Source organism: Prionailurus bengalensis, chromosome B3 (assembly GCF_016509475.1).
Source record: "Prionailurus bengalensis isolate Pbe53 chromosome B3, Fcat_Pben_1.1_paternal_pri, whole genome shotgun sequence".
In the NCBI taxonomy this organism is placed as follows: Eukaryota; Metazoa; Chordata; class Mammalia; order Carnivora; family Felidae; genus Prionailurus; species Prionailurus bengalensis.
In genome coordinates, this window is record NC_057355.1 from 6,194,417 (window position 1) to 6,218,885 (window position 24,469).

The 24,469-nt window shown below is 57.2% G+C and overlaps 1 protein-coding gene across 1 annotated transcript in view; it reads left to right on the forward strand.

Moving 5' to 3' along the window:
- Positions 1-1,910: 1,910 nt before the first annotated feature.
- Positions 1,911-24,469, forward strand: part of LOC122467563 (alanyl aminopeptidase, membrane) — a 28,105-nt gene continuing 5,546 nt past the window's right edge. The window contains exons 1-18 of the mRNA XM_043553942.1: positions 1,911-2,111; positions 10,880-11,715; positions 12,287-12,429; positions 12,545-12,684; positions 13,092-13,218; positions 13,310-13,464; positions 13,680-13,793; positions 13,905-14,048; positions 14,206-14,271; positions 14,415-14,480; positions 15,876-16,051; positions 16,320-16,399; positions 17,635-17,768; positions 17,888-17,943; positions 18,853-19,000; positions 23,257-23,348; positions 23,827-23,937; positions 24,055-24,222. Of these exons, the coding sequence (XP_043409877.1) occupies positions 11,105-11,715; positions 12,287-12,429; positions 12,545-12,684; positions 13,092-13,218; positions 13,310-13,464; positions 13,680-13,793; positions 13,905-14,048; positions 14,206-14,271; positions 14,415-14,480; positions 15,876-16,051; positions 16,320-16,399; positions 17,635-17,768; positions 17,888-17,943; positions 18,853-19,000; positions 23,257-23,348; positions 23,827-23,937; positions 24,055-24,222 (2,531 nt within the window). The 5' untranslated portion in view covers positions 1,911-2,111; positions 10,880-11,104. The remainder of the gene's footprint in view (positions 2,112-10,879; positions 11,716-12,286; positions 12,430-12,544; positions 12,685-13,091; positions 13,219-13,309; positions 13,465-13,679; positions 13,794-13,904; positions 14,049-14,205; positions 14,272-14,414; positions 14,481-15,875; positions 16,052-16,319; positions 16,400-17,634; positions 17,769-17,887; positions 17,944-18,852; positions 19,001-23,256; positions 23,349-23,826; positions 23,938-24,054; positions 24,223-24,469) is intronic.

Genomic DNA, 24,469 nt, shown 5'->3' on the forward strand with positions numbered 1-24,469 from the left:
ACCCTAATTCATTTCACCAGTCACCTACGGCTGAACGTGTAGGCTATTTCCGATTTTCCTGAATTATAGAAGTCACACTGCAGCCAAGGGCCTTGTCCATAAATATTCTATTTCATTCGGCTAAATTCCTGAAAGTGACCTTCATTCCTGTCCCCAAACCACCCTCCAGAAAGTTGGGCTGCACTCTCCTGCTGCAGAGGCATATGTTTATTCTTCTCCAAATGCCCTCGGGGCCTAAGGCGGAGCAAAGGGACCCAGGGCAGGAGATTCTCTCCGGCCCTGATTGAATCTTTCCTTGGCTTCTGGGGCCGGAGAGCAGATTATGAGAAATATGCTGGAGGAGGGGACGGGGCAGGATGAGAGCCGGGGAGAGAGAGAGAAGTTCTATATTCTATATTCTATATTCTATATTCCACTAAACTTGTGAGCTGGCTGTTAACAGCACGGGAACAAATTAGGAAGGGGAAGCCAGGCTGCTGCGCAGGGGTACCCTGGTCCGCTGTGCAGTTTCCAAAGGAAGAGCAAGTGACAGTATAATAAAATGGAGTCAAGCAGCAACGGGCCCGGGCCATGCAGCGCAGTGCTTAACTGTCCCCACAGCTCCCAGTGACAGATAAGGAGAGCAGATGAGACTGGCTGACCTCTAAATGTGCTTCTACACCTGAGACTCTGGCAGGCACCTTGAACGTCTTGTGTACGCAGAATGCTGCCCTCCTCCCCGAAGATGTCCTCGTCCTAATCCCCAGAAACCGTGACCACTGTCATGCTACGTGCCAAAGGGCCCCTGAAGTTGCAGCTGGAATTAAAACTGCTAATCAGCTGAACTGAAAATGGGGCGATTATTTGGGATTCTCTCGGGGGACCGGGTAACTACCGGGATCTCAGAAGTAGCAGCAGGAGGCAGAAGAAGAGTCAGTGTTGGCCGGATCCAAGGGCAGGAAGGCCGGCCATCGCCGGCTTTGAAAATGGTGGTCGCCCCGGAGCAAGGAATGCGGGGGGCCTCTGGAAGCCTGAAGAGGCAATAAATGGATACTCTGTAGACCCTCCAGAAGGAGGCCCTGTGAACACCCCCGAGTTTAGTCTAGAGAGAACCCTAAGGTACTAAATGTGCATTGTTTGCAGTTTGTGTTAATTTGTTGCAGCAGCCAGAGGAAAGGAATAGCGAGTCTCACCAGGGACTGACTGTCCAGTGAAAAGATGCCCAGAGAAGAAGGCCCAGCCGTGGCTGCACAGCTTCTGGAAGCCGAATCTGAACGAGAAGTGCATATGTGCATACTCCTGGCTCTGGTACTTTTATTTTTATTTTTTAATTGCTATTTTATTTATGTATTTATGGATTTATTTATTTGCTGAACCCTGCTTCTTCTCTGCCTTCTGATGATGGGCCCCAGGCATCACCAAAGTTAAATTACGTCCTGGCAAGGGGCGCCTGGGTGGCTTAGTCCTTACGAGTCCGAGTCCGACTCTTGATTTCAGCTCAGGCTCCTGAGATCCGGCCTGAGGTCAGGCTCCACGCTGACAGCGCGAACGAAGCCTGCTTGGGATTCTGTCTCTCTCACTCTCTCTCGCCCCTCCCCTGCTTGTGCTCTCTCTCTCTCTCTCAAAATAAATAAAAACATTAGGACATATATGTTGACTCTTAAAATATATAGATGCTGGCGAGATTCAGCAATCTGTTTTCTTTCTGGGTGACAGGGCCTCTCTCTCCCCACCCACAACTCCAAAGGCGAGGAGGCTCTGTGTCCCTCCTTCGGTGGCAACTTCGGTCCAGATGTGGAGGGGCGGGGCGCTGAGGCTGCGGGGCCCCAGGGGGACTGGGTGGGGGTGGAGGGGAGGGTGCGGGGGACCAGGAACCCAAGGGCGATTGGGGGCTGCGGGCGGCGGGGGCGGGCGCGGGAGGAGGCCGGGCGGAGCCGGGGGCGGGCGCGTGGCCTGAAAGGGGTTAACCGGGAGGAGTAGTGGTCGGGTCAGGTTACTTCCCTTTTAAACAGACGGGGAGAGGAGGAGTCAGGTCCTGGTGGGGCAGTTTTCCGTGGCGGCCTGGCTCCTGGACGTCGTCGGGGAGGAGGCTCCCAGCCGGCCTGGGTCGAGCGCCTGTGCGGGTCCCTCGGGCAAGTGCAGCGCGGTGGAGGGCTGCGGGCGCGCAGGGGGTGCGGGGCGGGGACGGGGCTGCGGGCGCGCAGGGGGTGCGGGGCGGCGGCGGCGGGGCCGTGGGGAGGGTGGGGGGCCGCGAGCCGGCGGGGCAGGTGCGGGATGCTGCAGGGGCGGGGCTGCGGGCGCGGAGGGGCTGCGGGGCGGCAGCAGGAGTGAGGCGGGGACCCCATGTCTGCTGCCGACGCCCCCTTCTCCGTCCGGCACACTGAGGCCCAGGGAGAGCGAAAACTTTTCTTCCTTTCTTGTCTTTTTTCTTTTCTGTTTTCTTCTGCTTTTCTCTTCTTTTCTTTTCTCCCGCCCCTCCTCCTCCTCCTCCTCCTCCTCCTCCTCCTCCTCCTCTTCTTTTTACAAAAGATTATTCCTAAATGTGCAGCAGCTTCCAGGACGACCCTTCGCTCTAGATGTAGGTGGCAGCAGATGCTGTGGCAGGGGACCCAGATGTTTCAGCAGGAATGGAATGAAGGATCGCCAGGGCCCCAGGCACAGGAAGGGCTTACTTGGGCCAGATTTCTTCATTCCACCTGTGGCCAGGGGGCCCTTCCCCGCGGCTTCGTGTTCAGCTCCTGATGTGTGTGTCCTGCCCCTCTCTCTCCACTTCTGCTGGAGTGCCTTCTCTCGGCCGCCTCCTTGGCCAGCTTCTCGGGCTGCTTCAGGGACTCTTTGCGGCACCTCGGTGGCCCGGCTGGGTGCCTGCTGCCCCGTCCCCGGGCCCCGCCCCCAGAAGTGCGAGGAATGCCTTTGGCAGAGATCCTGCTGTGATCTTAGGGCCCGCTCACCCGCTTCCCTGTGAAGCCTTGGAGTTAAGGCTAGACCACCTGCCAGAAGAAGGTTAAGCTGCTTCCATTTCGCAGGTGGGGAACAGGCCCAGCTGAGTGCGGCAGCCCAGCCCCCTCCTTGGATTCCCACCTCTCCCACCCCAGTCTCTTACCACTCCCACATCTCTAAGTCAGGTCCTCCAGCGCCTCCGCTTGAAGTTTGCTTGCTTGCTTTTGAAACTTTTTTTAACAGTTATACATTTTTGAGAGACAGAGCACGAGCAGGGGAAGGGCAGAGAGAGAGGGAGAGACAGAATCCAAAGCAGGCTCCAGGCTCTGAGCTGTCAGCTGTCAGCTGTCAGCTGTCAGCACAGAGCCGGACCAGGGCTTGAACCCACGAACCGTGAGATCATGACCCGAGCGAAGTGGGACACTCAACCATCTGAGCCACCCAGGCGCCCCTGAAGTTTTATTGCTAAGCACTCTGGAGAGACAGCAGGGGTCCCCACGTTGGAAGGGGTGGGGGGGGGAGTGGGGGTTGGAACTGGGCGTGGTTCCAGGGCTTGCGGCTCTAGTGGAAGGTCCAGCCCCCCTTGCTGGGGGCTCCTGGACGGTCTGAGGGATGGCAGGGGTGGTGGGCGAGCCGCTCACACTGAAGTCCCCTGGTGCCTTCCTCCGCGTCAGCCGTCAGCCATCAGCCATCACCACCTGCCTGGTCCCAACCCTAGGTGTCTGTCATCAACAACCCTACCGTGGCTTCAGCTGCACCCGTGGAGGTTGGGCCAGGGGCCCCCGCGGGCAGCCCCCCAGCACTAACCTATTGCCAAGAAGTTCCACTTTCTAGAAGCACCCTCCCCCCCCCCCCCCCAGCTTCCTGTCCTGGAGGCCTGGGGCTCCTAGCCCTTTCGCAGAGCCCTCAGGCTGGCTTCCATCAGATTTTCAATCTCTCAGCCACTGCAGCTCCTTGCCCCCTTACTGTGCCTAGAAAATCCAGACGGGACACCATTCCCCTAACTGACGATCAGACCTTTCATCCTGCCCAGATCTGCCTTCTGTAACTTGCTGTCTATCATGTGTTGTTATGCTAAAAGGTGTTTGTCTCCTCCCGGGGTCCCTGACATTTCCTGAGCACTGCACAGGAGCCAGTGGGGGCCAGGGTAGGAGGTTGGGAGGATGCTTACGTAGTTGAGCCTGTAAAAGCTGCCACTAACTAGCCGTGTGACCTTGGGCGAGTCACTTAATCTCTGTCGGCGCTTTGGCTTCCTCAGCAGCCCACTGGTGGTGATTATCCTGGTGGGGCACACAGTAGGTGCTCAGTTACACAGATAGGAGTTGCCAGGCAAGAGCCACAGGCCAGAGTGCCACCCCCCCCCCCCCCCCACTGCACACCTCCACAAGGCCTCTTTGCTCCTTCCCTCCTGAGTGCCCTACATGGGGCTAGAAATCTGTAGCAGGAGCTGACTTCCCATTAGGGCCCTTCTGAGGTTCTCACAGGATGAACAACGTCTGATGCTCCCAGAGGAAGCACCCTGGGGGGCTGGCCCACACCCAGCCTCATGCAGCTGTGGATTGAGGCCTCGGAAGTCTGGGAGTAGGCCAGGGCCTTGAGGGGCCAGAGCGTGCCCTGTGCTGGGGCCCTAGCTGCGTCCCTGCCTCCCACTCACTGTTCCTTCGGGACAGACAGATGGGCTTCAGATTGTCCCTAGAACCCAGCCTGCCCAGCCCTGCAGGTGACCGGGAAACTGAGCGAGCACTGAGAAGCGGCTTACCCAGGGGTCTGTGAGGGAGCCTAGATCGCACCGGCCTGCTGGTCCTTGGGTCTCCCCACCCAGCCCCCTCCCAGGCTCCCGGTGTTTCCATGTTTGAATAGGAGGCAGCTCGTACCCCCACATCTGAGACAAAGGTGACTTTTTCTTGTTTAGCTGAGGTCTCCTACACGTGTGGCTCTGGCTTAACTATTCTCCAAGTTGTCAACCTTAATTTTATTTTCTTTTTAATTTAGAAGAACCTTTGTTCTCTAGACCAAAATATAGGCAGCCATAGGAGGGCCGCTTTGGTTGAGATGGGGCTGGAGGTCCTCAGCCTCTCCCCCATCAAGAGATTAATGATAAAAGGGGGCACCTGGGTGGCTCTGTCGGTTAAGTGTCCCGCTCTTGATTTCAGCTCAGGTCATGATCTCACAGTTTGTGGGTTCGAGCCCCGCCTCGGGCTCTGTGCTGACCGTGTGGAGCCTGCTTGAGATCCTCTCTCTCCCTCTTTCTCTGCCCCTCGCCTGCTCAATCTCTCTCTCTCTCTCTCTCTCTCTCTCTCTCTCTCTCCCAAAAAGCAAACTCAAAAAATAAACAAACAGATAAAAAAAGAGATTAACAGTAGAAGGAACACACATTTTGCTCCCCTGCAGAAAGGTCCCACTCCAAAGACAGCCCGCAGGGAACACCACCCCCAGGATCACACAGGGTGGAGCAAGGCTTTCCAGAGTGAGTGCAACTTAGGCAAGATGATTTTAGGGGCCACCTGGAGGAGTAGGTTTTAAGTCAATAATCTTCAATTAAAATGTGTATCGGAAAAACGGTAACACATCTAACCATGAGTTCATGGTCATTATTGCCCAGAAGGAGAGTTAAGTCGGGGATGGAGTTAAGGGAAGATATTAAGTGAATAATACACGAGAGGATCGAAATTTGGCAGAACTCACAAAGGTGGTCTGTACGCATGACCCAGGAGCCCAAGAAGAAGGTGAGGTATGGGGGGTGGGGGGCAATCTGCCCTGAGGATCGAGTGTCCGAATTACACTGAGTTCCATCTTTAAAAAAATTTTTTTTTCCAACGTTTATTTATTTTGGGGACAGAGAGAGACACAGCATGAACGGGGGAGGGGCAGAGAGAGAGAGGGAGACACAGAATCGGAAACAGGCTCCAGGCTCTGAGCCGTCAGCCCAGAGCCCGACGCGGGGCTCGAACTCCCGGACCGCGAGATCGTGACCTGGCTGAAGTCGGACGCTTAACCGACTGCGCCACCCAGGCGCCCCTGAGTTCCATCTTTAACCACGGTCTCGTTTTCTTAGTGATGTATCCATTCCACAAACATGCGTCACCTGCTGGCTGTGCTAGGTGCCTGCCTGGTGTGGGGGATACTATCCCCGTGGTGCTCAGAGTCTTTAGGGGGCCGGGAAGGCTGTGCTGGGACAGCAGCGCTGAAGTGAGCCTCCGGGATGATGGGTGAGGGAGAGACAGGAGCCTCCCAGCCCCAAGGAACAGCTTGTTGCTGGTGGGGAGGGGGTTGCAGTATGTGACTAGAAGAGGGAGAATGGGGAACAGGAAGAGGCCAGTGGGCAGAGCCCAGGGGGTGACAGGGCAAGAAAGCCTGAAATGAGACCGGAGAATCCTTGGGGGCTGGATCACGCCAGACCTAAAAGCCATGGCAAGGATTGTGTGCGTTATCACTGATTTAGCCAATATTTACTGGGCTCCTGCCGTGTGCTCGTGATGGAGGGGTTTACAAAACTAGAGTCTTCCTTCAGGGGGCCTAGGCCTAGGGACAGGTCTTTGGACACAAAGCTGGCCTATTCGTAAGTGCTGTGTTAGAAGTGTGACCCAGAGGCCAGTGAAGCACCGAGGGGAGAGGAGCCGTCAGGCACGAGAAGGCAGTGACATGTGAGCTGGGCTTTGAGGGATGAGTAGGAGTTGGACAGGAGGGAGGGGAAAGGCACTCCTAGGAGCAGGAGCAGGAGGAGTAAAGCCGCCGAGGTGGAAAGGTGTGGGAAATGCCTGCGGCTGGAGCCACACTAGGCATTGGAAAGAGGAGAGGCCAGAGGGTGCAGTTCACAGAAGGTCTGAGGTCTCATTCCGCAGGCAAGAAGGAGCCGGAGACCCGGTTCGAGCGGGAAAGGAAGATCCTTCTGCTGAGGCGTGTGGCGAGGCTGGGTGAGGTTGGGTGCTCGCCACCACGACCCAGTGGGGTGTGCAGACGGCCGGGCTTGGGCCACGGCAGGGGGGGGGGGCTTCTCAGTGGAATGGCAGGTGGGAGCCACGGATCGTGCCCTCTCCGAGCCCCCGGAGCAGAGACCCCTTATCACAGGGCAGGAGGCCGCCTGCCGCACCAGCTTTGAAAACTGGAGGCTCTTTCCAAAAGGGTAAAGACTCTAGCCAGCTGGGCCTGCGGTCCGTGTCCAAAGCAAACAGGAAGAGACCACACTGGGCCGGGCGGGAGGAGGAGGGATTTTGTTTGGAGGAGGGACTCGGCCAAGTGGGCTGTCGGGACTTTCTGCTACAAAGGTGGGAGGGGGCCGCAGGCCCAGTCGGAGACAGAGTGAAACTTAGTTCAGGGGGACACGTGGCCCTGCATGCCAGCCTCCGGGGTTACGATAAAGATGGCCTCCCTAGGCGAATTCTAGTCCTGATGGTAGGAGATCGGGAGCACGTGACACGTCACCCTTGGGAGCCGCCGTTCCCTGTCACCATGCCCCAGCTGGAGCTTTCTCTTGGGCTCTTGGCTTCCCATTAGCGCAGCCTAGGCCTGGGGGGGGGGGGGGGTGGCTCCCGGCCGTGGCGGTGGGAGGTCCACACCGCCCAGGCCAGAGCCCTGCCGGCGGGTCTCCGTGGAAGGAGGGAAATGCCAAGGGCTCAGAACACCCTCAGTCTGAGAGGTGGGCACCCAGGGTCCCCCCGCGGACCCTGCACTCAGACCTCGCGTCCCCTGGCCAGATGACGGTGGCAGGCATTCCTTCTGGCAGTTACACGTGACTGAACTGATCTCCGCGTCCCTTCACTTACAAAGCCCTCGCCCAGGCTCAGGGGATGGCAGACCCGAGCCAGGGCGGGGAGTGCCAGCCGCATGAGGTTCCCCGGGAATTTACAAGCTGATGGAGGAGGCGTAGGTGAGCCCTGGGATGCATTTGGCCCCAGCGAGAATACTGCTTGTCTGCCACGGTTGGAGGAAGGTGCAGAGAAGGGGGCAGGCAGTGCTCCCCGGGCAAGGGTGGGGGCAGGGACAGGGCTGGAAATGGGCTAGAAAGCCTTCAGTAAGGAGGGACTCCTGGAACGACTCGCGCGTTCACGCGTTCGTGCGTGTGTGCAGTCACTCAACAGACGTGTGTGCAGCACCTAGTGTGAGCCAGGCACTGTGGCAGGGCTGATGGGGACCGCAGCTGCCGGGAGAGACAGGCAGGACTCGGGTCTTCACCATACGATCAAATGGAAAAAACGGCACTGAGTTACAGAGCTTTGAAGAAGAGGTTCGTGGGACTAATGGGGACTAATGGGAACGAATGGAACTCATGGAACTAGGGGGACTTGACCTGGTCAGGGAGGTTGAGGTGGCTTCTCTGAGGAAGACTTGAAGGATGACTAGGACATAGGTGGGGAAAGAGGGAGGAAAAGGTGATTCAGGCAGCAGGAACAGCATGTGCAAAGGGCCTGTGGTGGAGAGGCTAGATGAAGCCCAGAGTGGCTGGACCACCGTGACAGAAGGGAAGAGTCAGAGACAGAGACAGAAGAGTCTGGGAAATGGGCAGCTGAACTTGTGGGTCCCTTTTAGAAAATTTAGTCTGGATTGTATGAACAGAAGGAAGGGTTTTTTTGGTTTTTGTTTTTCGGATTTTATTTTGGGGGCACCTGGGTGGTTCAGTCGGTTAAGCCTCCACTCTTGATTTCGGCTCAGGTCATGATCTCACGGTGGTGGGATCGAGCCTCCTATCTGTGCTGAGTGCAGAGCCTGCTTGGGATTCTCTCTCTCTTCCTCTCCCTCTCCCCCTCCCCCCGCACCCTCTCTCTTTCTCTCTCTCAAATTAATAAACAAACATTAAGAAAGAAAGAATGATGGGAATGCAAGCTAGTGCAGCCACTCTGGAAAGCAGTATGGAGGTTCCTCCAAAAACTAAAAATAGAACTACCCTACGACCCAGCAATGGCACTACTAGGCGTTTATCCACGGGATACAGGTGTGCTGTTTCGAAGGGACACACGCACCCCCATGTTTTTAGCAGCACTATCGACAATAGCCAAAGTATGGAAAGAGCCCAAAGGTCCATCGATGGCTGAATGGCTCAAGAAGATGTGGCATATATATACGATGGAGTATTACTCGGCAATCAAAAAGAAGGAAATCTTGCCATTTGCAACCACGTGGATGGAACTGGAGGGTATTATGCTAAGTGAAATTAGTCAAAGACAAAAATCATACGACTTCACTCATATGATGACTTGAGACAAAACAGATGAACCTAAGGGAAGGGAAACAAAAATCATATAAAAACAGGGAGGGGGACAAAACAGAAGAGACTCATAAATATGGAGAACAAACTGAGGGTTCCTGGAGGGGTTGTGGGAGGGGGGATGGGCTAAATGGTTAAGGGGCACTGAGGGATCCACTCCTGAAGTCATTGTTGCACTATAGGCTCACTAATTTGGATGTAAATTTTAAAAAATAAAAAATAAAATTAAAAAAAAAAACAAGAAAGAAGGAATGAAAGCTGACTAAATTTTTAAAAAAAGATTTTATGTCTCAGTAATCTCTACACCCAACATGGGGCTTGAACTCCCAGCCCCAGGCTTGAGTCGCACATTCCACTGACTGAGCCAGCCAGGAGACCCAGAAAGGTTGTAAGCCGTGGTGAAAAAACAGGTTGGAGGGGGCCCGAGCGGAAGTGGTGAGTCCATGAGAGTATAGTGGTGTCTACTTAAACAGGGAGAGTGACTTTGACCAAGGACATGATCGGATCAGAGGATGAGGATAGAATTGGATGTGGAGGTGAGGGTCAGGAGGGGTCAAGGTCTGAGTCACTGGGCTGCTGGATGGCAAGAGCAATCACGAACATTATTTTATTAAGTATGATGAGTGAGATCTTCGTTGCCACTGAGGATGGGAATAGAGACCTGGCCGAGCTCTGAGTGGGGAAGAAGGGCACGATGTTTCAGGTCTATTATGTGGAGTTTAACGTGTTTTCTCAGTAAATCTGTGCAACAAACCCAAAAGGTGAATGCTATTATCTATTTATGAAGAGAGAGATCTCAGAAAGGGGAAGTTACCTGCCCAAGGTCACAGCAGGGAAGAGGTTAAGTCTCCACCAGCCTCTTCTCTCTCTCTCTCTCTTTTTTAAAAAGTTTTTTTATTTATTTTGACAAGGGTGGGGGTGGGGCAGAGAAAGAGGGAGAGAGAGAGAATCCCAAAAAGGCTCTGAACTGTCAGCACAGAGCCTGTTTCGGGGCTTGAACTCACGAACCGCGAGATCATGGCCTGAGCCAAAATCAGGAGTCAGACGCTTAATTGACTGAGCCACCCAGGTGCCCCCAGCCTCCTTTCTTTAAAAACAAAACAAAACAAAACAAAACAAAACAAAACAAAACAAAATAGGGGCGCCTGGGTGGTTCAGTCAGTTAAGTGTCGACTTGGGCTCAGGTCATGATCTCACGGTTCGTCTGTGCAGACAGCATGGAGCCTGCTTTGGATTCTCTGTCTCCCCTCCTCTCTGCTCCTCCCCTGTTCACACACACTCTCTCTCTCTCCCTCTCTCTCAAAAATAAATAGACCTTTTAAAACCAACAAAACAAAAAAAAGACATGGCAAAACATCTTTCTTTCTCCTCAGTATGCCGATGGCTGAGATAGAAGTTTTGGCCAGGAAGGGGTGAGAGGGGGAACCTGGAAGGACTCCCTGCTCTGGAAGCATCGAGGGAGGGCTGGGCCCCTGTCGCCGAGGAGCCCCGGGCACCCTGCCAGGATCCAGCCACAGGGGTGACCCAAGGCACTCTTGACCCAAGCCAGAAACCGATCTTCTCCTCCCTTGTATCTCCTCCTCCTTGCTCCTGGGAAGTCCTTCTCAGACTCTAACCTCGGTCCTCCTCCTCTGTCCCCGCTGTCCCGGGGCACAGGCCGATCGATGCCACCCGGCCCTGCCACTCCCTCTACCCGCTGCCTGCCCGTCAGCCTTCCTTCCTGCAGCCTGTAACCGGACGCTGTTTGCTCCCCACCAGGCACCCCCAGCACACTGTTCCTGGATCTCAGCCTCTCCAGGGCCCGAGCACAGGGCTCCCCTGGCCAGCCCACTGACCTTTGCCTGCCTGAGCCCTGGTTAATTTTTGCCCAATCTGTGGGCTGTGGGGCTCCTCCCCCTGCCCCTCAGGGCTATAAGTCTGGCCAGACGCTGCACCTGCTCCTCGCCGTCCTGAACCTCCCCCAGCTCCCCCCCTGCCCTCACCATGGCCAAGGGCTTCTACATTTCCAAGCCTGTGGGCATCCTGGCCATCCTCCTGGGCGTGGCGGCCGTGTGCACCATCATCGCTCTGTCCGTGGTGTACTCCCAGGAGAAGAACAGGAGCACCGAGAGCTCCACGGCGGCCTCCACGGCGGCCCCCACGGGCCCTACCACCACCGTGGCTACTACCTTGGACCAAAGCAAGCCATGGAACGTCTACCGTCTACCCAAGACGCTGATTCCCGACTCCTACAACGTGACGCTGAGGCCCTACCTCACCCCCAACAATAAGGGCCTGTACGTCTTCACGGGCACAAGCATCGTTCGCTTCACGTGCAAGGAGTCCACCAACATCGTCATCATCCACAGCAAGAGGCTCAACTACACCAACCACCAGGGGCACATGGTGGCCTTGTCGGGCGTGGGAGGCTTCCAGCCGCAACCTGTCATCGTCAGGACGGAGCTGGTGGAGCTCACCGAGTACCTGGTCGTGCACCTCCAGGAGCCGCTGGTGGCCGGCAGACAGTACGAGATGAAGAGTGAGTTCCAGGGGGAGCTGGCCGACGACCTGGCGGGCTTCTACCGCAGCGAGTACATGGAGAACGGCGTCAAAAAGTAAGTTGCGTCTGCGTCTGCTCAGTGGGGCAGGTCCTAGAGGCTGAGGCAGAGCCGGGTCCTGGGGGCCGAGGAAGGTTTTGGGTTGCGGGCCTCGGAGCCGCCTGGAGCCTTCGGCTGGCCATGACTCCCTCCGCGGGGGGCCGGGGGCGGGGGGCCCCTGGGGAGCCTTCCTGGGGACTTCCTGGGACTCCTTCCTGGGGAGCTTCCATCCCCGCCACGAGGGAGTCAGGGGCAAGTGGCGAAAGAACCCCTCGGACAGATAGGAGAACTGGGGCTCAGAAGAGAGAAACTTGCCCAAAGCCTCCTAGTTAACTCGGGCACGGATCCTGCCGGGACTTTGACCCCGACTCCTGAAGGAGTTCTGCTCTCCCATAGGAGCTGGCCTGTCGGGGCCCAGAGGCTGTCTGGGGGAGGCGGGGAGGGCAGGGATGAGCCGGACCAGGCTTTCATGCCCAGCGACATGCCCTTCTCCCGCATGCCCGGCGGCGCCCTGAAGGCCCCGCCCTGCCCACCCTCACGGGGTGCAGGCATTCTGCCAGCACACCCTCTAATACCCCGGTCTGGGCAGGGTGCTGGCCACGACACATATGCAGGCTACAGAGGCCCGGAAATCCTTCCCGTGCTTTGACGAGCCCGCCATGAAGGCCACGTTTAACATCACCATCATCCACCCCAACAACTTGGTGGCCCTGTCCAACATGCTGCCCAGAGGTGAGCGGGTCTGTCCCAGGGGCCACACACAGCCTTGGGAAGAAGGCAGCCCAGGGTTGGGATGCAGGGCGGGGGAGAGGAGGCGTCTCCACATGCCTGAACGGTCCATGCCCAGGCCCCAGCGTCCCGTTTGGTGAAGATCCCACCTGGAAAGTCACCGAGTTCGAAACCACACCCATAATGTCTACTTACCTGCTGGCCTACATCGTTAGTGAGTTCTCATATGTGGAGACAAGAGCTCCCAGTGGCGTCCTGGTAAGAAGCTGGGCCTGTCGGCCCTTCCCCGGGATTGGCTCTGGCCTGACAGATATTCCTCTTTTATTAATTCCCATCTCAGCCCCTGAGTTGTTAGGCCGGTGTTTAAACCCCAGCTCTGAGTGATCTTGGGCAAGTGTCTTAAGTTCTCTGACCCTCGGTCTCTGCATCTGAAAAATGGGTCTGTCCTCATGAAGGGAGTTCCCAACGCATGGATGCCAAACGGATGATGGCCGTGGCTATTATTATTCCCAGAGCTCCTCCCTAAGGCTCAAAGCCCCCCAGAGACCCCCCAGCCCCTCATTTTAACCTAGTCATCCCCCTTACTAGCCTGGGATCCCCACGGCTTGGCCCATCTGCACCAGGAGCCGAGGGGGGCCTCTGACCTACCCCCACCCTCTTTGCAGATCCGGATCTGGGCCCGGCCCAGTGCAATCAACCAGGGCCATGGCGATTATGCCCTGAAGGTGACAGGCCCCATCCTGGACTTCTTTTCCCTACATTACGACACGCCCTACCCGCTCAACAAATCGGGTGAGTGAGGGGGCGTCGTGGTGGGGGTGGCGGGTAGGGTTCCCCGCCCAGAGGCCGTCCTGACAATGGCTTTGGCCCACGCCACCCCCAGACCAGATTGCCTTGCCTGACTTCAACGCTGGTGCCATGGAGAACTGGGGGCTGGTGACCTACCGGGAGAGTGCGCTGCTGTATGACAGGCAGTCCTCCTCCAGCGGCAACCAGGAGCGCGTGGTCACCGTGATTGCTCATGAGCTGGCCCACCAGGTAGCCCCTGCTTCCCAGGGAGGGTAGGGAAAGGACATGGCCCAAGTCCCCGCTCTGCCCTGGGCACCTGCGAAGGGAGGAGGGTCCCACCCGACAGGATGGCAGAGGGGAGTCATGGCGAGGTTGGTGGAGTCCCGAACCGGTGCCTGGCGCGTGGGGGACACCCGGTGACTGTGAGCACAAGGCCAGCCGGGCTGACCTTCCCCCCCCAACAGTGGTTTGGGAACCTGGTGACCTTGGAGTGGTGGAATGACCTATGGCTGAACGAGGGCTTCGCCTCCTACGTGGAGTACCTAGGTGCTGACTTTGCAGAGCCCACGTGGAATTTGGTGAGCCGGCTGCCCTGGGCCCCGAGGTCTGGGGACGAGGGGCTGGGGGAGGGGAAGACCCGGGTCATCCCGTGTCGGGCCGGTCTCCTGACGCCCAGCGGGGCTTTGCAGAAAGACCTCATGGTGCTGAACGACGTGTACCATGTGATGGCTGTGGACGCCCTGGCCTCCTCCCACCCGCTGTCAACTCCCGCCTCAGAGATCAACACGCCGGCCCAGATCAGCGAGGTGTTTGACTCCATCTCCTACAGCAAGGTACTGAGACAGTGTGTGTGTGGGGGGGGGGGGGGGGGAGGGCGTGTGGAAGGGGTGGGGACACAGCTAGGGCACTGGGAGCACCTGCCCTTGTCCGGTGGGGGCCCAGGGTCCGGCTGGCTCCGCACAGCCTTCTGAACCCCCTCTCCTTCCCCAGGGAGCCTCTGTCCTCAGGATGCTCTCCAACTTCCTGACTGAGGACCTGTTCAAGATGGGCATAGCGGTGAGTCCCCTCGGCCAGCCATGGAGGCGGGGGGGGGGGGGGGGGCGGTTTCCTCCAGCCCCCGAGGTGCGTCGCCACAGACACTCAGTGGTGGAGGCTGGGGAGCACTGGCTTTGCCCTCACTGCGACCTGTCTTTCCACAGTCCTACCTCCATACCTATAAATACGGGAACACCATCTACCTGAACCTGTGGGAGCACCTGCAGCAGGTCAGTGACAGCCAAGGCCCCTGCAGCCATCGTGTCGGGGTCCTGCGGTGCCCTAAGTCCCTAGGGGTGGCACACGTGTACTAGAATGTGTCCAGCTCCACTGCTCACCAGCCCAGGGGGGTCATTTGAAGCCTCGTTGCTGTAAAGTGGGGGCCATGATGGCTCCTTGCAGGAGGCGTGAGACCATGGGTCAAGACCATGGGCAGCTTGCCTCAGCCCGTAGTGAGCTCCGTGATGGGAGCCGAGGAGCCCCCCAGGTCTTAGAGGTGAGGAAACCAGCCCTCCTCTGCCTGGAACTTTGGAGCGAGTCTTTCTATCTACTCAGCACTCCTGGCTGCCCTGTGCCCCGACCGGCCCCTCCCAGGCATGAATTTGCACACACCAGCACCCCCCGCTCGAACTTTGACCCTCCCACCCGGCCCTGCCTTGCGTTCCTGTGCACCCAGACCCCAAGCAGCCCTTGTCTGCATGCAGACCCTCGGACTGCCCCTCATTCCGCCCCCCTCCCCCGGCCCCTCTGCCTCTAGTACGGCTGGAGTCCTCACACTCCCCATCTTCCCCCAGAGCTTCCCTTCCCTTAGGGCTCCTTCTCGGCCCCTCCTCAGCCCCACTGACCCCTCCAGAATCCCGAGCCCGGATCCACCAGGGAGGGGAGACCCAGGGCCTTGTCTCAGAGTCACAGCCGGGCTCCAGGGCCCTCCATGCCGGTCTCAGGCCCAAATTCTTTCTTCTGGTCTGTCCCCCTCCCCCGCACCCCTTCCCCGCCCTGATCTCCCACATCCTGCCGACAGGGGGCTCCTCACTGCCTCGGTCCCTCCCCTCCACATCCACCGTCTTCCTCGCCTGCCTCAGTTTCCCGCTCCTTCCTCTCCTCCAAAGCTGAGCCCTCCTCCACGCCTGCTCTACCCCTGCCTCCAGGGTACTCCCTCGGTGCTGAGCCCCCCCTCTCTCTGCAGCAGCCCCCAGCTCCCCTCCCTGTTCAGCCTGTGCCCTTCTGGTGTTCTTTATCCTCTTTCCCGTCTTAATTTTCTCAGTCACTAACAGATGTTGTTGGCTTTTTGCCGTTATTACTAAAGCAGTGCACGTGCATGAAAAAAGTTGAAAAAAGACCCAAGAAGACAGTAGCGACCGCCCTAAGCCCGTCCCCAGACCACCCACTCCTGCTCCCTGTCTCTGCACCCGCTCGTGACTCGGACTATGTTTTCCCTCCTCTCCTTCTCCCCTCCCCTCCCGTCCTCTGAGGTTCGAGCTGAGCTGGGACCCAGGCTCCTGCCCACCCCCACCCCCACCCCCACCCCGGGCTCCTCCGCTGGCCCTGCCTCCCTGCAAGGTGGGTCTTCCGAGGCTGCCCTGGGCGGGCCACTGACGGCCGGACACCGTCTCGCTGTGCTCCAGGTTGTAGACAAACAGCCGACCATCAAGCTGCCCGACACCGTGAGTGCCATCATGGACCGCTGGATCCTGCAGATGGGCTTCCCCGTCATCACCGTGGACACCCAGACAGGCACCATCTCCCAGCAGCACTTCCTCCTTGACCCCCAGTCCGTGGTCACCCGCCCCTCACAGTTCAAGTGAGCAGCAGGGGGCACTGGGGCGGGCGTCCTGTGAGGGCTCTGAAGGACAGGTGCTGTGGTGTCCCTTGACCGTGGTGGGTCCTGACCTGCCGTGGTCCCAGCCTCAGCACCTGGCCCGGGATGGGGGGGTGGGGTGGGGAAGGGGCGTGCTCAGTGCCCAGACGGAGCCGGGCAGAGACTGGGAGGCTGGGCGGGGCTGTTCTTTGCTGGCAGTGACCGAGAGCGGCCGGCTGTCATCACCTGGCATCTGGGTCTCTTGTTGCAGCTACCTGTGGATCGTTCCCATCTCTTCTGTTAGAAACGGCAGCCCGCAGGCTCACTACTGGCTGCGGGGCGTCGAAAAAGGTAATCCAGCCCGCCCTTGTGGACAGCAGTCCCCTCCCCCACATCCCCAGCACCTGGCCCACGTCCTGGGGGTTCCGGCAGGCCTCAGTGACCTCCTTCATGGTCTCATTCAACAAATGGAGCCCACTTCTCTGGTTCTGAGCTCTACTCTGCGGCCGCCCAGCTGCGTGGCCCCGGGCAGGTTGCCATTCCTCTCTGGTCTCCCATTTCCTCATTTATAAAATGGGGCTAAGAACAATAGCGGCCCGATTGAGTTGTGTGGGGACTAAAGAAGAGAACCCACGTGAGATGTTTAAGACAGTGCCTGGCGCAAAGTATAAACAGCCCTCCTCCACCAGGTACTGGGGAATCCGGTCAAGGCAATTCGTCCCCTGCCGAGGCCAAAATTGCAGCTGGAGAGAAGGAAGATAAGCAGCTAAAACTTTCTAGAGCTGTGTTGGATGCCTTAACAGAGGCACGTACAGGCTGCTGGGGCATGGGGCAGGGAGCCAGGAATAAGGAAATTTCAACTTCACGGAGAGGTGAGGGAAGGCTTCCTGGAGGAGGTGAGCTGAGTCTTAGAGGAAGAAAAGGAATTAGCCAGGCTCGTGGGGGCAGAAGAAAGAGCAAGTGCGAGGCAGGAGAGAACTAAGGACTGTGGCTAGGGCAGAGGTGTGCCCTGAAGGTAAGGCTGCTTCCCAAGGTCCCTGCGGACTGCAGGACACAATGGCCGTGTCCTCCGGCCAGGAGGAGCTGGGGCAGGTGGGAAGTGGCAAGCGGAAGGCCCCTCTGGCTGCCGGGAGCAAGGCCGGAAGGGAGGGCAGAGAGGGGCAGCACTGGGGGTGCTGACTGGCGGGGGGCGGGCATTGCCTGGGCTTCCCACTAGGTGATGGGGGGGGGTAAGAGGGGAGGAGGAGGGAGGGAGGAGGAGCGGCAGCCTGTGGAGTCGGTCTGGGTGTCCTGAGGCTGTGCCGATGGAGAAGTCAGGGCTGCTGTCACTGGCCCAGCCACGTGGAGCCTGTGGGAGCCAGGAAGGGCACCGAGGGGCAGAGATGGCACTTGGTCCCTCTGAGGGCAGAGTTTGGCCTGGCAGCCCAGTCCTACCTACGCCCCTTCTCCTCCCCCTTCCCTTGGCATCGCCTGAGGCTTGAGGGCCAGCCGGTGCCAGGCTGCATGGGAGGCCTGGAGAAAGACAGGCCAAGGGTCAGCCTGTGGCCTTCTGAGCAGCCCCACCTAGCTCTGATCTCTCCCCGCAGCCCAGAATGACCTGTTCAAGACCACAGCTAATGACTGGGTTCTGCTGAACCTCAACGTGACGGGCTACTACGTGGTGAACTATGACAATGAAAACTGGAAGAAGATCCAAACTCAGCTGCAGACAGACCTGTCGGTGGGTGTCGGCCGCCAGCCCCCATCCCCTGCCCCAGGCCCCGGCCCTGCCCACCCCACCCCACCCCCGCCCCGCCCCCAGCAGCAGCCTGAGGTCACGCGCTCTGTCGCCCCTTCTAGGTCATTCCTGTCATCAATCGGGCCCAAGTCATCCACGATGCCTTCAACCTGGCGAGGTGAGTGCCCCCTTCCTCCTGGGGCCCAGCCTGTCCCTGGCCTGGTGACTTGGGCAAGTGCTGTTCTACAGCGACAGACCCAGGCACACTGCTATGGGCTCCCTGTGCTTCTCTGCGCCCCTCCCTGGGCCCCCACACCCCTGCAGATTGCTAGTGTTACAACCCACTTTTCCCAGATAAGGAATCCGAGACTCAGAGTTTGACTGAGTGCTTTACCTGGGGTCACTCTGTAGCCCGTGACAGCCAGACACAGGTCTGGCCAACTCCAAAACCACAGGGTCCTTTATAGCACCAGCTCTTCCTGAGGATTAACTGTGTGCCAGCCTGCCATGGCAGATGCTACAAAAAGTCTGGGAAGGACAGAGCAGGAGAGAGGCAGCATGGATAAACAAATATTTATTCAGCACCTACTGTATTCCCAGCAGGTGCTAAGCTCTTTGGCTTAAGTGATGTCACCCATAGACAAGGACATTTATGAACCACAGGTGCACAGATGGTCTGAGGAGGAGGAGGGAGGAAGGCACAGGGGGCCGAGCAAATCAGAGAAGAGGTGGGCAGAATAAAGAGCAGAGGTTTTTCGTCCTTATGCATCTCAGCTCTGTCTCTTATGGGCTGTGTGGCCTTAGGCAAGTCACTTTGCCTCTCTGAGCCTCAGCTTCCCATTTGTCAAATGGGGATAATACGCAGGGGAATGTGATTGGCAGCGGGTGAGGACAGGGCCTGAGCTGACCTTGTCCCCCATCCCTCCCCCCTCCCCGGCCCCACCCCTACCTACCCCCAGGCCCATCTACAGTGAACGTTGGAGCTGGCTCATTTGGGGCTCTCAGGTTTCAGGAAGGGGTTGGGGCCCCCTCAGTGGGGACTGGGCTTAATGGGGATGCTTACCTGAGCCCTTGTGTCTGTCCCCAGTGCCCAAAAGGTCCCCGTCACTCTGGCGCTGAACAACACTCTCTTCCTGATCCGAGAGACCGAGTACATGCCCTGGCAGGCCGCCCTGAGCAGCCTGAGCTACTTTAAGCTCATGTTCGACCGCTCTGAGGTCTACGGCCCCATGAAGGTACAGGGGGGCAGGGCAGGGTTCTAGGGCCAATTTGCCCGGTGCCAGAAATGCACCATTAGGGAGTTACTAGAAATTTTGTCTGGAGCGGTGGCACCCTTCGGGCCGACAGGACACCGGGTCCTTTTCTGAGAGCAGGTGGGCAGAGTGGCAAGAGGGATGTAGGGTGAAGGGAACAGGTACTGGAAAGGCGAGCAGGTTGGGTAGGGCGGAGAAAGGACACAGACGGGGGCGCCTGGACAGCTCAGGCGGTTAAGCGTCCAACATGGTTTCGACTTAGGTCACCGTCTCATGGTTTGTTGGGTTCGAGCCTTGCATTGGGCTCTGCACTTAAAGTGCAGAGGTTGCTAGGGATTCTCTCTCTCTCTCTCTCTCTCTCTCTCTCTCTCTCCCCCTCCCTCTCTCTCTGCCCCTCCCCTGCTCTCTCTCTTCCCCCTTTCTCTCAAAATAAATAAATAAATTTATTTGTTGAGGCTCCCATGAGGGAGATAAGAGAGAAACTCAGCAGGGTGATTTACAAAAGAAAAAAGAGAAAAAAGAACCCAGAACAAATGTCCGACAGTTGGAGATTGGTTAGGTAAACTACAATATCCATTGATGGAATATTATGCAGCCATTAGATGAAACTTGAAGAGATCATTTTTTTTCTTGTTTTTTTTTTCAACGTTTTTATTTATTTTTGGGACAGAGAGAGACAGAGCATGAACGGGGGAGGGGCAGAGAGAGAGGGAGACACAGAATCGGAAACAGGCTCCAGGCTCTGAGCCATCAGCCCAGAGCCCGACGCGGGGCTCGAACTCACGGACCGCGAGATCGTGACCTGGCTGAAGTCGGACGCTCAACCGACTGCGCCACCCAGGCGCCCCGAGATCATTTTTTTTTAATTAACTTGTTTTATTTTTTATTTTTTCAAATTTACTTCCAAATTAGTTAGCATCTTCTAGTGCAACAATGATTTCAGGAGTAGATTCCTTAGTGCCCCTGACCCATTTAGCCCCTCCCCCCTCCCGCCACCCCTCCCATAACCCTCTGTTTGTTCTCCATATTTATGAGTCTCTTCTCTTTTGTCCCCCTCTCTGTTTTTATATAATTTTTGTTTCCTTTCCCTTAGGTTCATCTGTTTTGTCTCAAAGTCCTCATATGAGTGAAGTCATATGATTTTTGCCTTCCTCTGACTGACTAATTTCACTTAGCATAATACCCTCCAGTTCCACCCACGTGGTTGCAAATGGCAAGATTTCATTCTTTTTGATTGCCGAGTAATACTCCATCGTATATATATACCACATCTTCTTGAGCCATTCGTCCATCGATGGACCTTTGGGCTCTTTCCATCCTTTGGCCATTGTCGATAGTGCTGCTATCAACATGGGGGTGCATGTGTCCCTTCGAAAGAGCACACCCGTATCCCGTGGATAAACGCCTAGTAGTGCCATTGCTGGGTCGTAGGGTAGTTCCATTTGTAGTTTTTGGAGGAACCTCCATACTGTTTTCCAGAGGGGCTGCACCAGCTGGCATTCCCAGAGGTCATTTTTTAATTAAAAAATTTTTTTTTTCTCGTGCACTTCCTATGATGTTGAAAGAGGTGTGATGGCAAGGGAGATTTTAACTCTTTAACCTGCCTACGTTGGATTTACTCCATCCTCCCGATGTAGTTAAGTCACAATATTCGATCAACTCAGTATTCAGCATTTACTGTATTGTGGTTATTGAAAATTTTTTTTAATGTTTATTTTTGAGAGAGAGACAGACAGACAGACCATGAGCGGGAAGGGGGGCAGAGAGAGAGGGAGGCACAGAATCCAAAGCGGGCTCCAGGCTCTGAGCTGTGAGCACAGAGCCCGGGGCGGGGCTCGAACTCACGAACCACAAGATCATGACCTGATCATGACCTGAGTCAGATGCCCAACTGACTGAGCCACCTAGGCGCCCCAGTATTGTGGTTATTTAAATATCATTCTCTGCTGAGCCACATGGACTACCATGTTTATGTCCCCCCCCCCCTTTTTTTTATACATCTTGGACAAACGTCATCAGGGCATATGCTAGATTTGCTGCATTTTCCTGGAGGCATCCCTCCCTGCCGGAGCCCGCAGTCCATGTGCTCCCTTCTGGAACTGCGGCTCAGCCCCACCCCTCCCCCGAATGGGAGGCTCTCCCCCATGAGGCATGGCATCTCATGTTTCCTGAACCAGTGGGTTCTTCCTTGAGTTTTCTCTCCCATAGTGGAGCCCCTCTTCCAGGAGTTTTTGAGAAAGTGTCCCTAAGAGTGGAGGTAGATCATGCACAATGTGTTTATTCCATCACCACACTGGACCCAGAATTTACCTGGGATTAGAAGTTTCTAGGTTGGAAGCTACTATTCCTCAGACAATTTCAGGCCTTGCTCCACTGATGCCAAGCCTCTCGTGCTGCTGTTGAGAAGCTCAGAGGCTTGCTCGTCTCTGGTTCTTTGAACGTGGCTGTTTTTTCCCTTCTGGAAGCTTGTGGGCTCTTCTTTCAGTCCCGATGTGTCTTTCTCCTCCTCCTCCTGTAGCCCCCTCGGCTACAGATTGTGGGCGTTTCTTCTATCATATGTTTATTTTTAAAACATCTTTTTTTAATGTTTGTTTATTGGAGGGGGGGGTGGTAAGAGGCAGAGAGAGAGAGAGAGACAGACAGACAGACAGACAGAATCCGAAGAGGCTCCAGGCTCTGAGCTGTCAGCACAGAGCCCGATGCGGGACTCGAACCCACAAACCATAAGATCATGACCTGAGCCGAAGTCAGATGCTTAACTGACTGAGCCACCCAGGCGCCCCAGTGTTTTATTTTGAGAGAGAGAACACATGCACATGTGAGTGGAAGAAGGGCAGAGAGAGAGAGAGAGACGGAATCCCAGTCCATGCTGAGCTTGGAGCCCGACGTGGGGCTTGATCTCACAAATCATGAGATCGTGACCCGAACCAATGTCAGGAGTCAGACGCTTAACCGACTGAGCCACCCAGGCGCCTCTGAGCATGTGACTCTTGATCTCAGGGTTGTGATTTCAAGAACCACGTTGAATATAGAATTTACTAAAAATGTACACACACACACACACACACACACACACACAGTATCCATGAGTGTGTTTCCCTGAGACCAGGGAATCACCCTGTATCTTGTATAGTGAGGCTGGTGATGCCCACTTTCTACGACTGGCGGACACGGGGGAAAAAGAAGCTGACTAGAGTTACCTCCAGTTAGAATGTAAACTTTCACCTCTGCAGTCGGCCAACCCTTCTGCTATGTCTGGGGGCCCCCGATTCTGAGCCCCACTGATTCAGCCTCACCTGTGGGGGGGGGGGCTGTTGCCCTGCTGCAAGCTTGGGGAGCTTGGGGGTTCAACTACTCCCGCTGCAGACTTGGACTCATTCCCCCTGTGTTCAGCCCCCGCCTCACCCCTGTCTCCTGCAGACCCGTCCCTCTGAGTCTGAGCCTTGTCTGGGGCAAGCCTTGCTTCCGGTTCCAACCCCCGCTACCCCTGCCCCCGGGGCCCGCACTGTGACTCTGTCCCGTCCCTCCCTTCCTCTCCTCCCCACCTTGCAGCTTCCTGACTGCATGGGCATCTCATCCACTCTTTTTCCCTTTCCGTTCTCTTGGCTCTTGGAGGTTTATTCCTTTTACGTTTGGACGTGGATTCCGGTTGGGGCCCGTGACGATCCACCGTGTTGAACCCGAGTCTGCGAAGGGTGTTAGTAACAGGAGGCAGAACTTACATTCCAGTGTCGGGGGCAAAGGGCAGCAGACATCATGACGGGTAGACGGGGGGTGGGGGGGGGGGCGGGAAGAAGGGGTAAACTCACCAATTTGAAAATCAGTTTGGGGAAGCTCCTGGGCAGTTTTCACTTTCTGCACATGCTGCTGTGTATTTTCCACACTCTTCACAGTAGACACGGAATACTCACCACCGGGGTTGGTGGTGGAGCGGGGGGGGGGGGGGTGCGGGGGGGGGAGGGGACCCAACACTATTAAAAACTGGTGACACAGACAAGGAGTGTTGGAGCTGACTGAGGCTTTCAGGCAGGAGAGCCTCGGGCCAGTGATCTGAAACCTGGCCCGTGCGGGCCCCTTTGGGCCCTGCTGGCTCCCTCGGGGCCCTGAGCCTCCGGCCTCTCTGCCTCCGTAGCCAGCAGCCCTTGCTACACCTACACCCACGTCAGAGGCTGCAGGGACTCCAGAAAGACCTGGCAAGAGTCTTGCCTTCAAAGCTCTCCGTGTTTTCTTTTGCCCAGAGGTACCTGAAGAAGCAGGTCACGCCCCTCTTCAATCATTTCGAAAGAGTCACCAAAAACTGGACTGATCACCCGCAAGCCCTCATGGACCAGTGAGTGGACCGTTGAGAAGCCAAGAGCCTCTCTCCTTTCCTTATTTCTGGAGGCCATGGGCGGCCCAGCTACCCTGACCCGGGGAGTCCAGGGCAGGGCCCCGCAGTGTCCTCCGGAGGCCATCTCTTGGCCGGGGCCACCAGGCGGGAGGAGGAGGCCTGCCCTGAGGTTCTGTGCGGCCTGGGAGCCCATCTGACCTCTTTGTACAAGGGACCCAACTGAAACTCTGAGGTCCCCTCAGGGTCTTGATCGTTCAGATTCTCGGTGTTCAGACAGGGGCTGCAGCCTGTGCTGACTCCTCTAAGTCCCTGGGCTGCCCAAGGCACAAAGCCACTTAGGGGATCCAGTGAGCAGCCTCAGACAGAGCGCGGGCCCCGCCATCCTTCCCGGAGCTGTGTGTCGGCAGGGGGGTGTCTCTGCCCAAGTCTGGGCCGGGCGGCCCATGGGCATGCTGACGGAGTGTCACCCGTGGGGCAGGTACAGCGAGATTAACGCCGTCAGCACCGCCTGCTCCTACGGGGTTCCTGAGTGTGAGAAGCTGGCCGCGACTCTTTTCGCCCAGTGGAAGAAGAACCCCCAAAACAACCCGTGAGTGTATCCCCCGCTCCTCCCCTGACCTTCGCCCGTCCCTAGAGCCCACAGCCGTGTCCTCGTCAGACCCTCGTCCCCCCGCTTCCCTGCCCTGACCCTCTCACCCCTCGCCAGGATCCACCCCAACCTGCGGTCCACCGTGTACTGCAATGCCATCGCCCAGGGCGGCGAGGAGGAGTGGAACTTCGTGTGGGAGCAGTTCCTAAAGGCTGAACTGGTGAACGAGGCTGACAAACTCCGCGGAGCCCTGGCCTGCAGCAACCAGGTCTGGATCCTGAACAGGTGAGGACCGGGGCCCGACGGGGCCGCGTGAGTTCCCCTCGCCACGGGGGACCCCACGTGGGAGAGCAAGAACCAGCCGGGCCTCTCATTCACGGCATCCTCACAAACCTGTGCGGTGGGGCGGTGGGGCCCCCATGTCGCAGAGGAGGACACTGGGGCTCAGAGAAGCGGCAACAACTCGCCCAAAGTCCAGAAGCTTTAGTAAGTGGCGGAGCCAAGATCTGAACCCACGTCTGGGTCTCCGTCC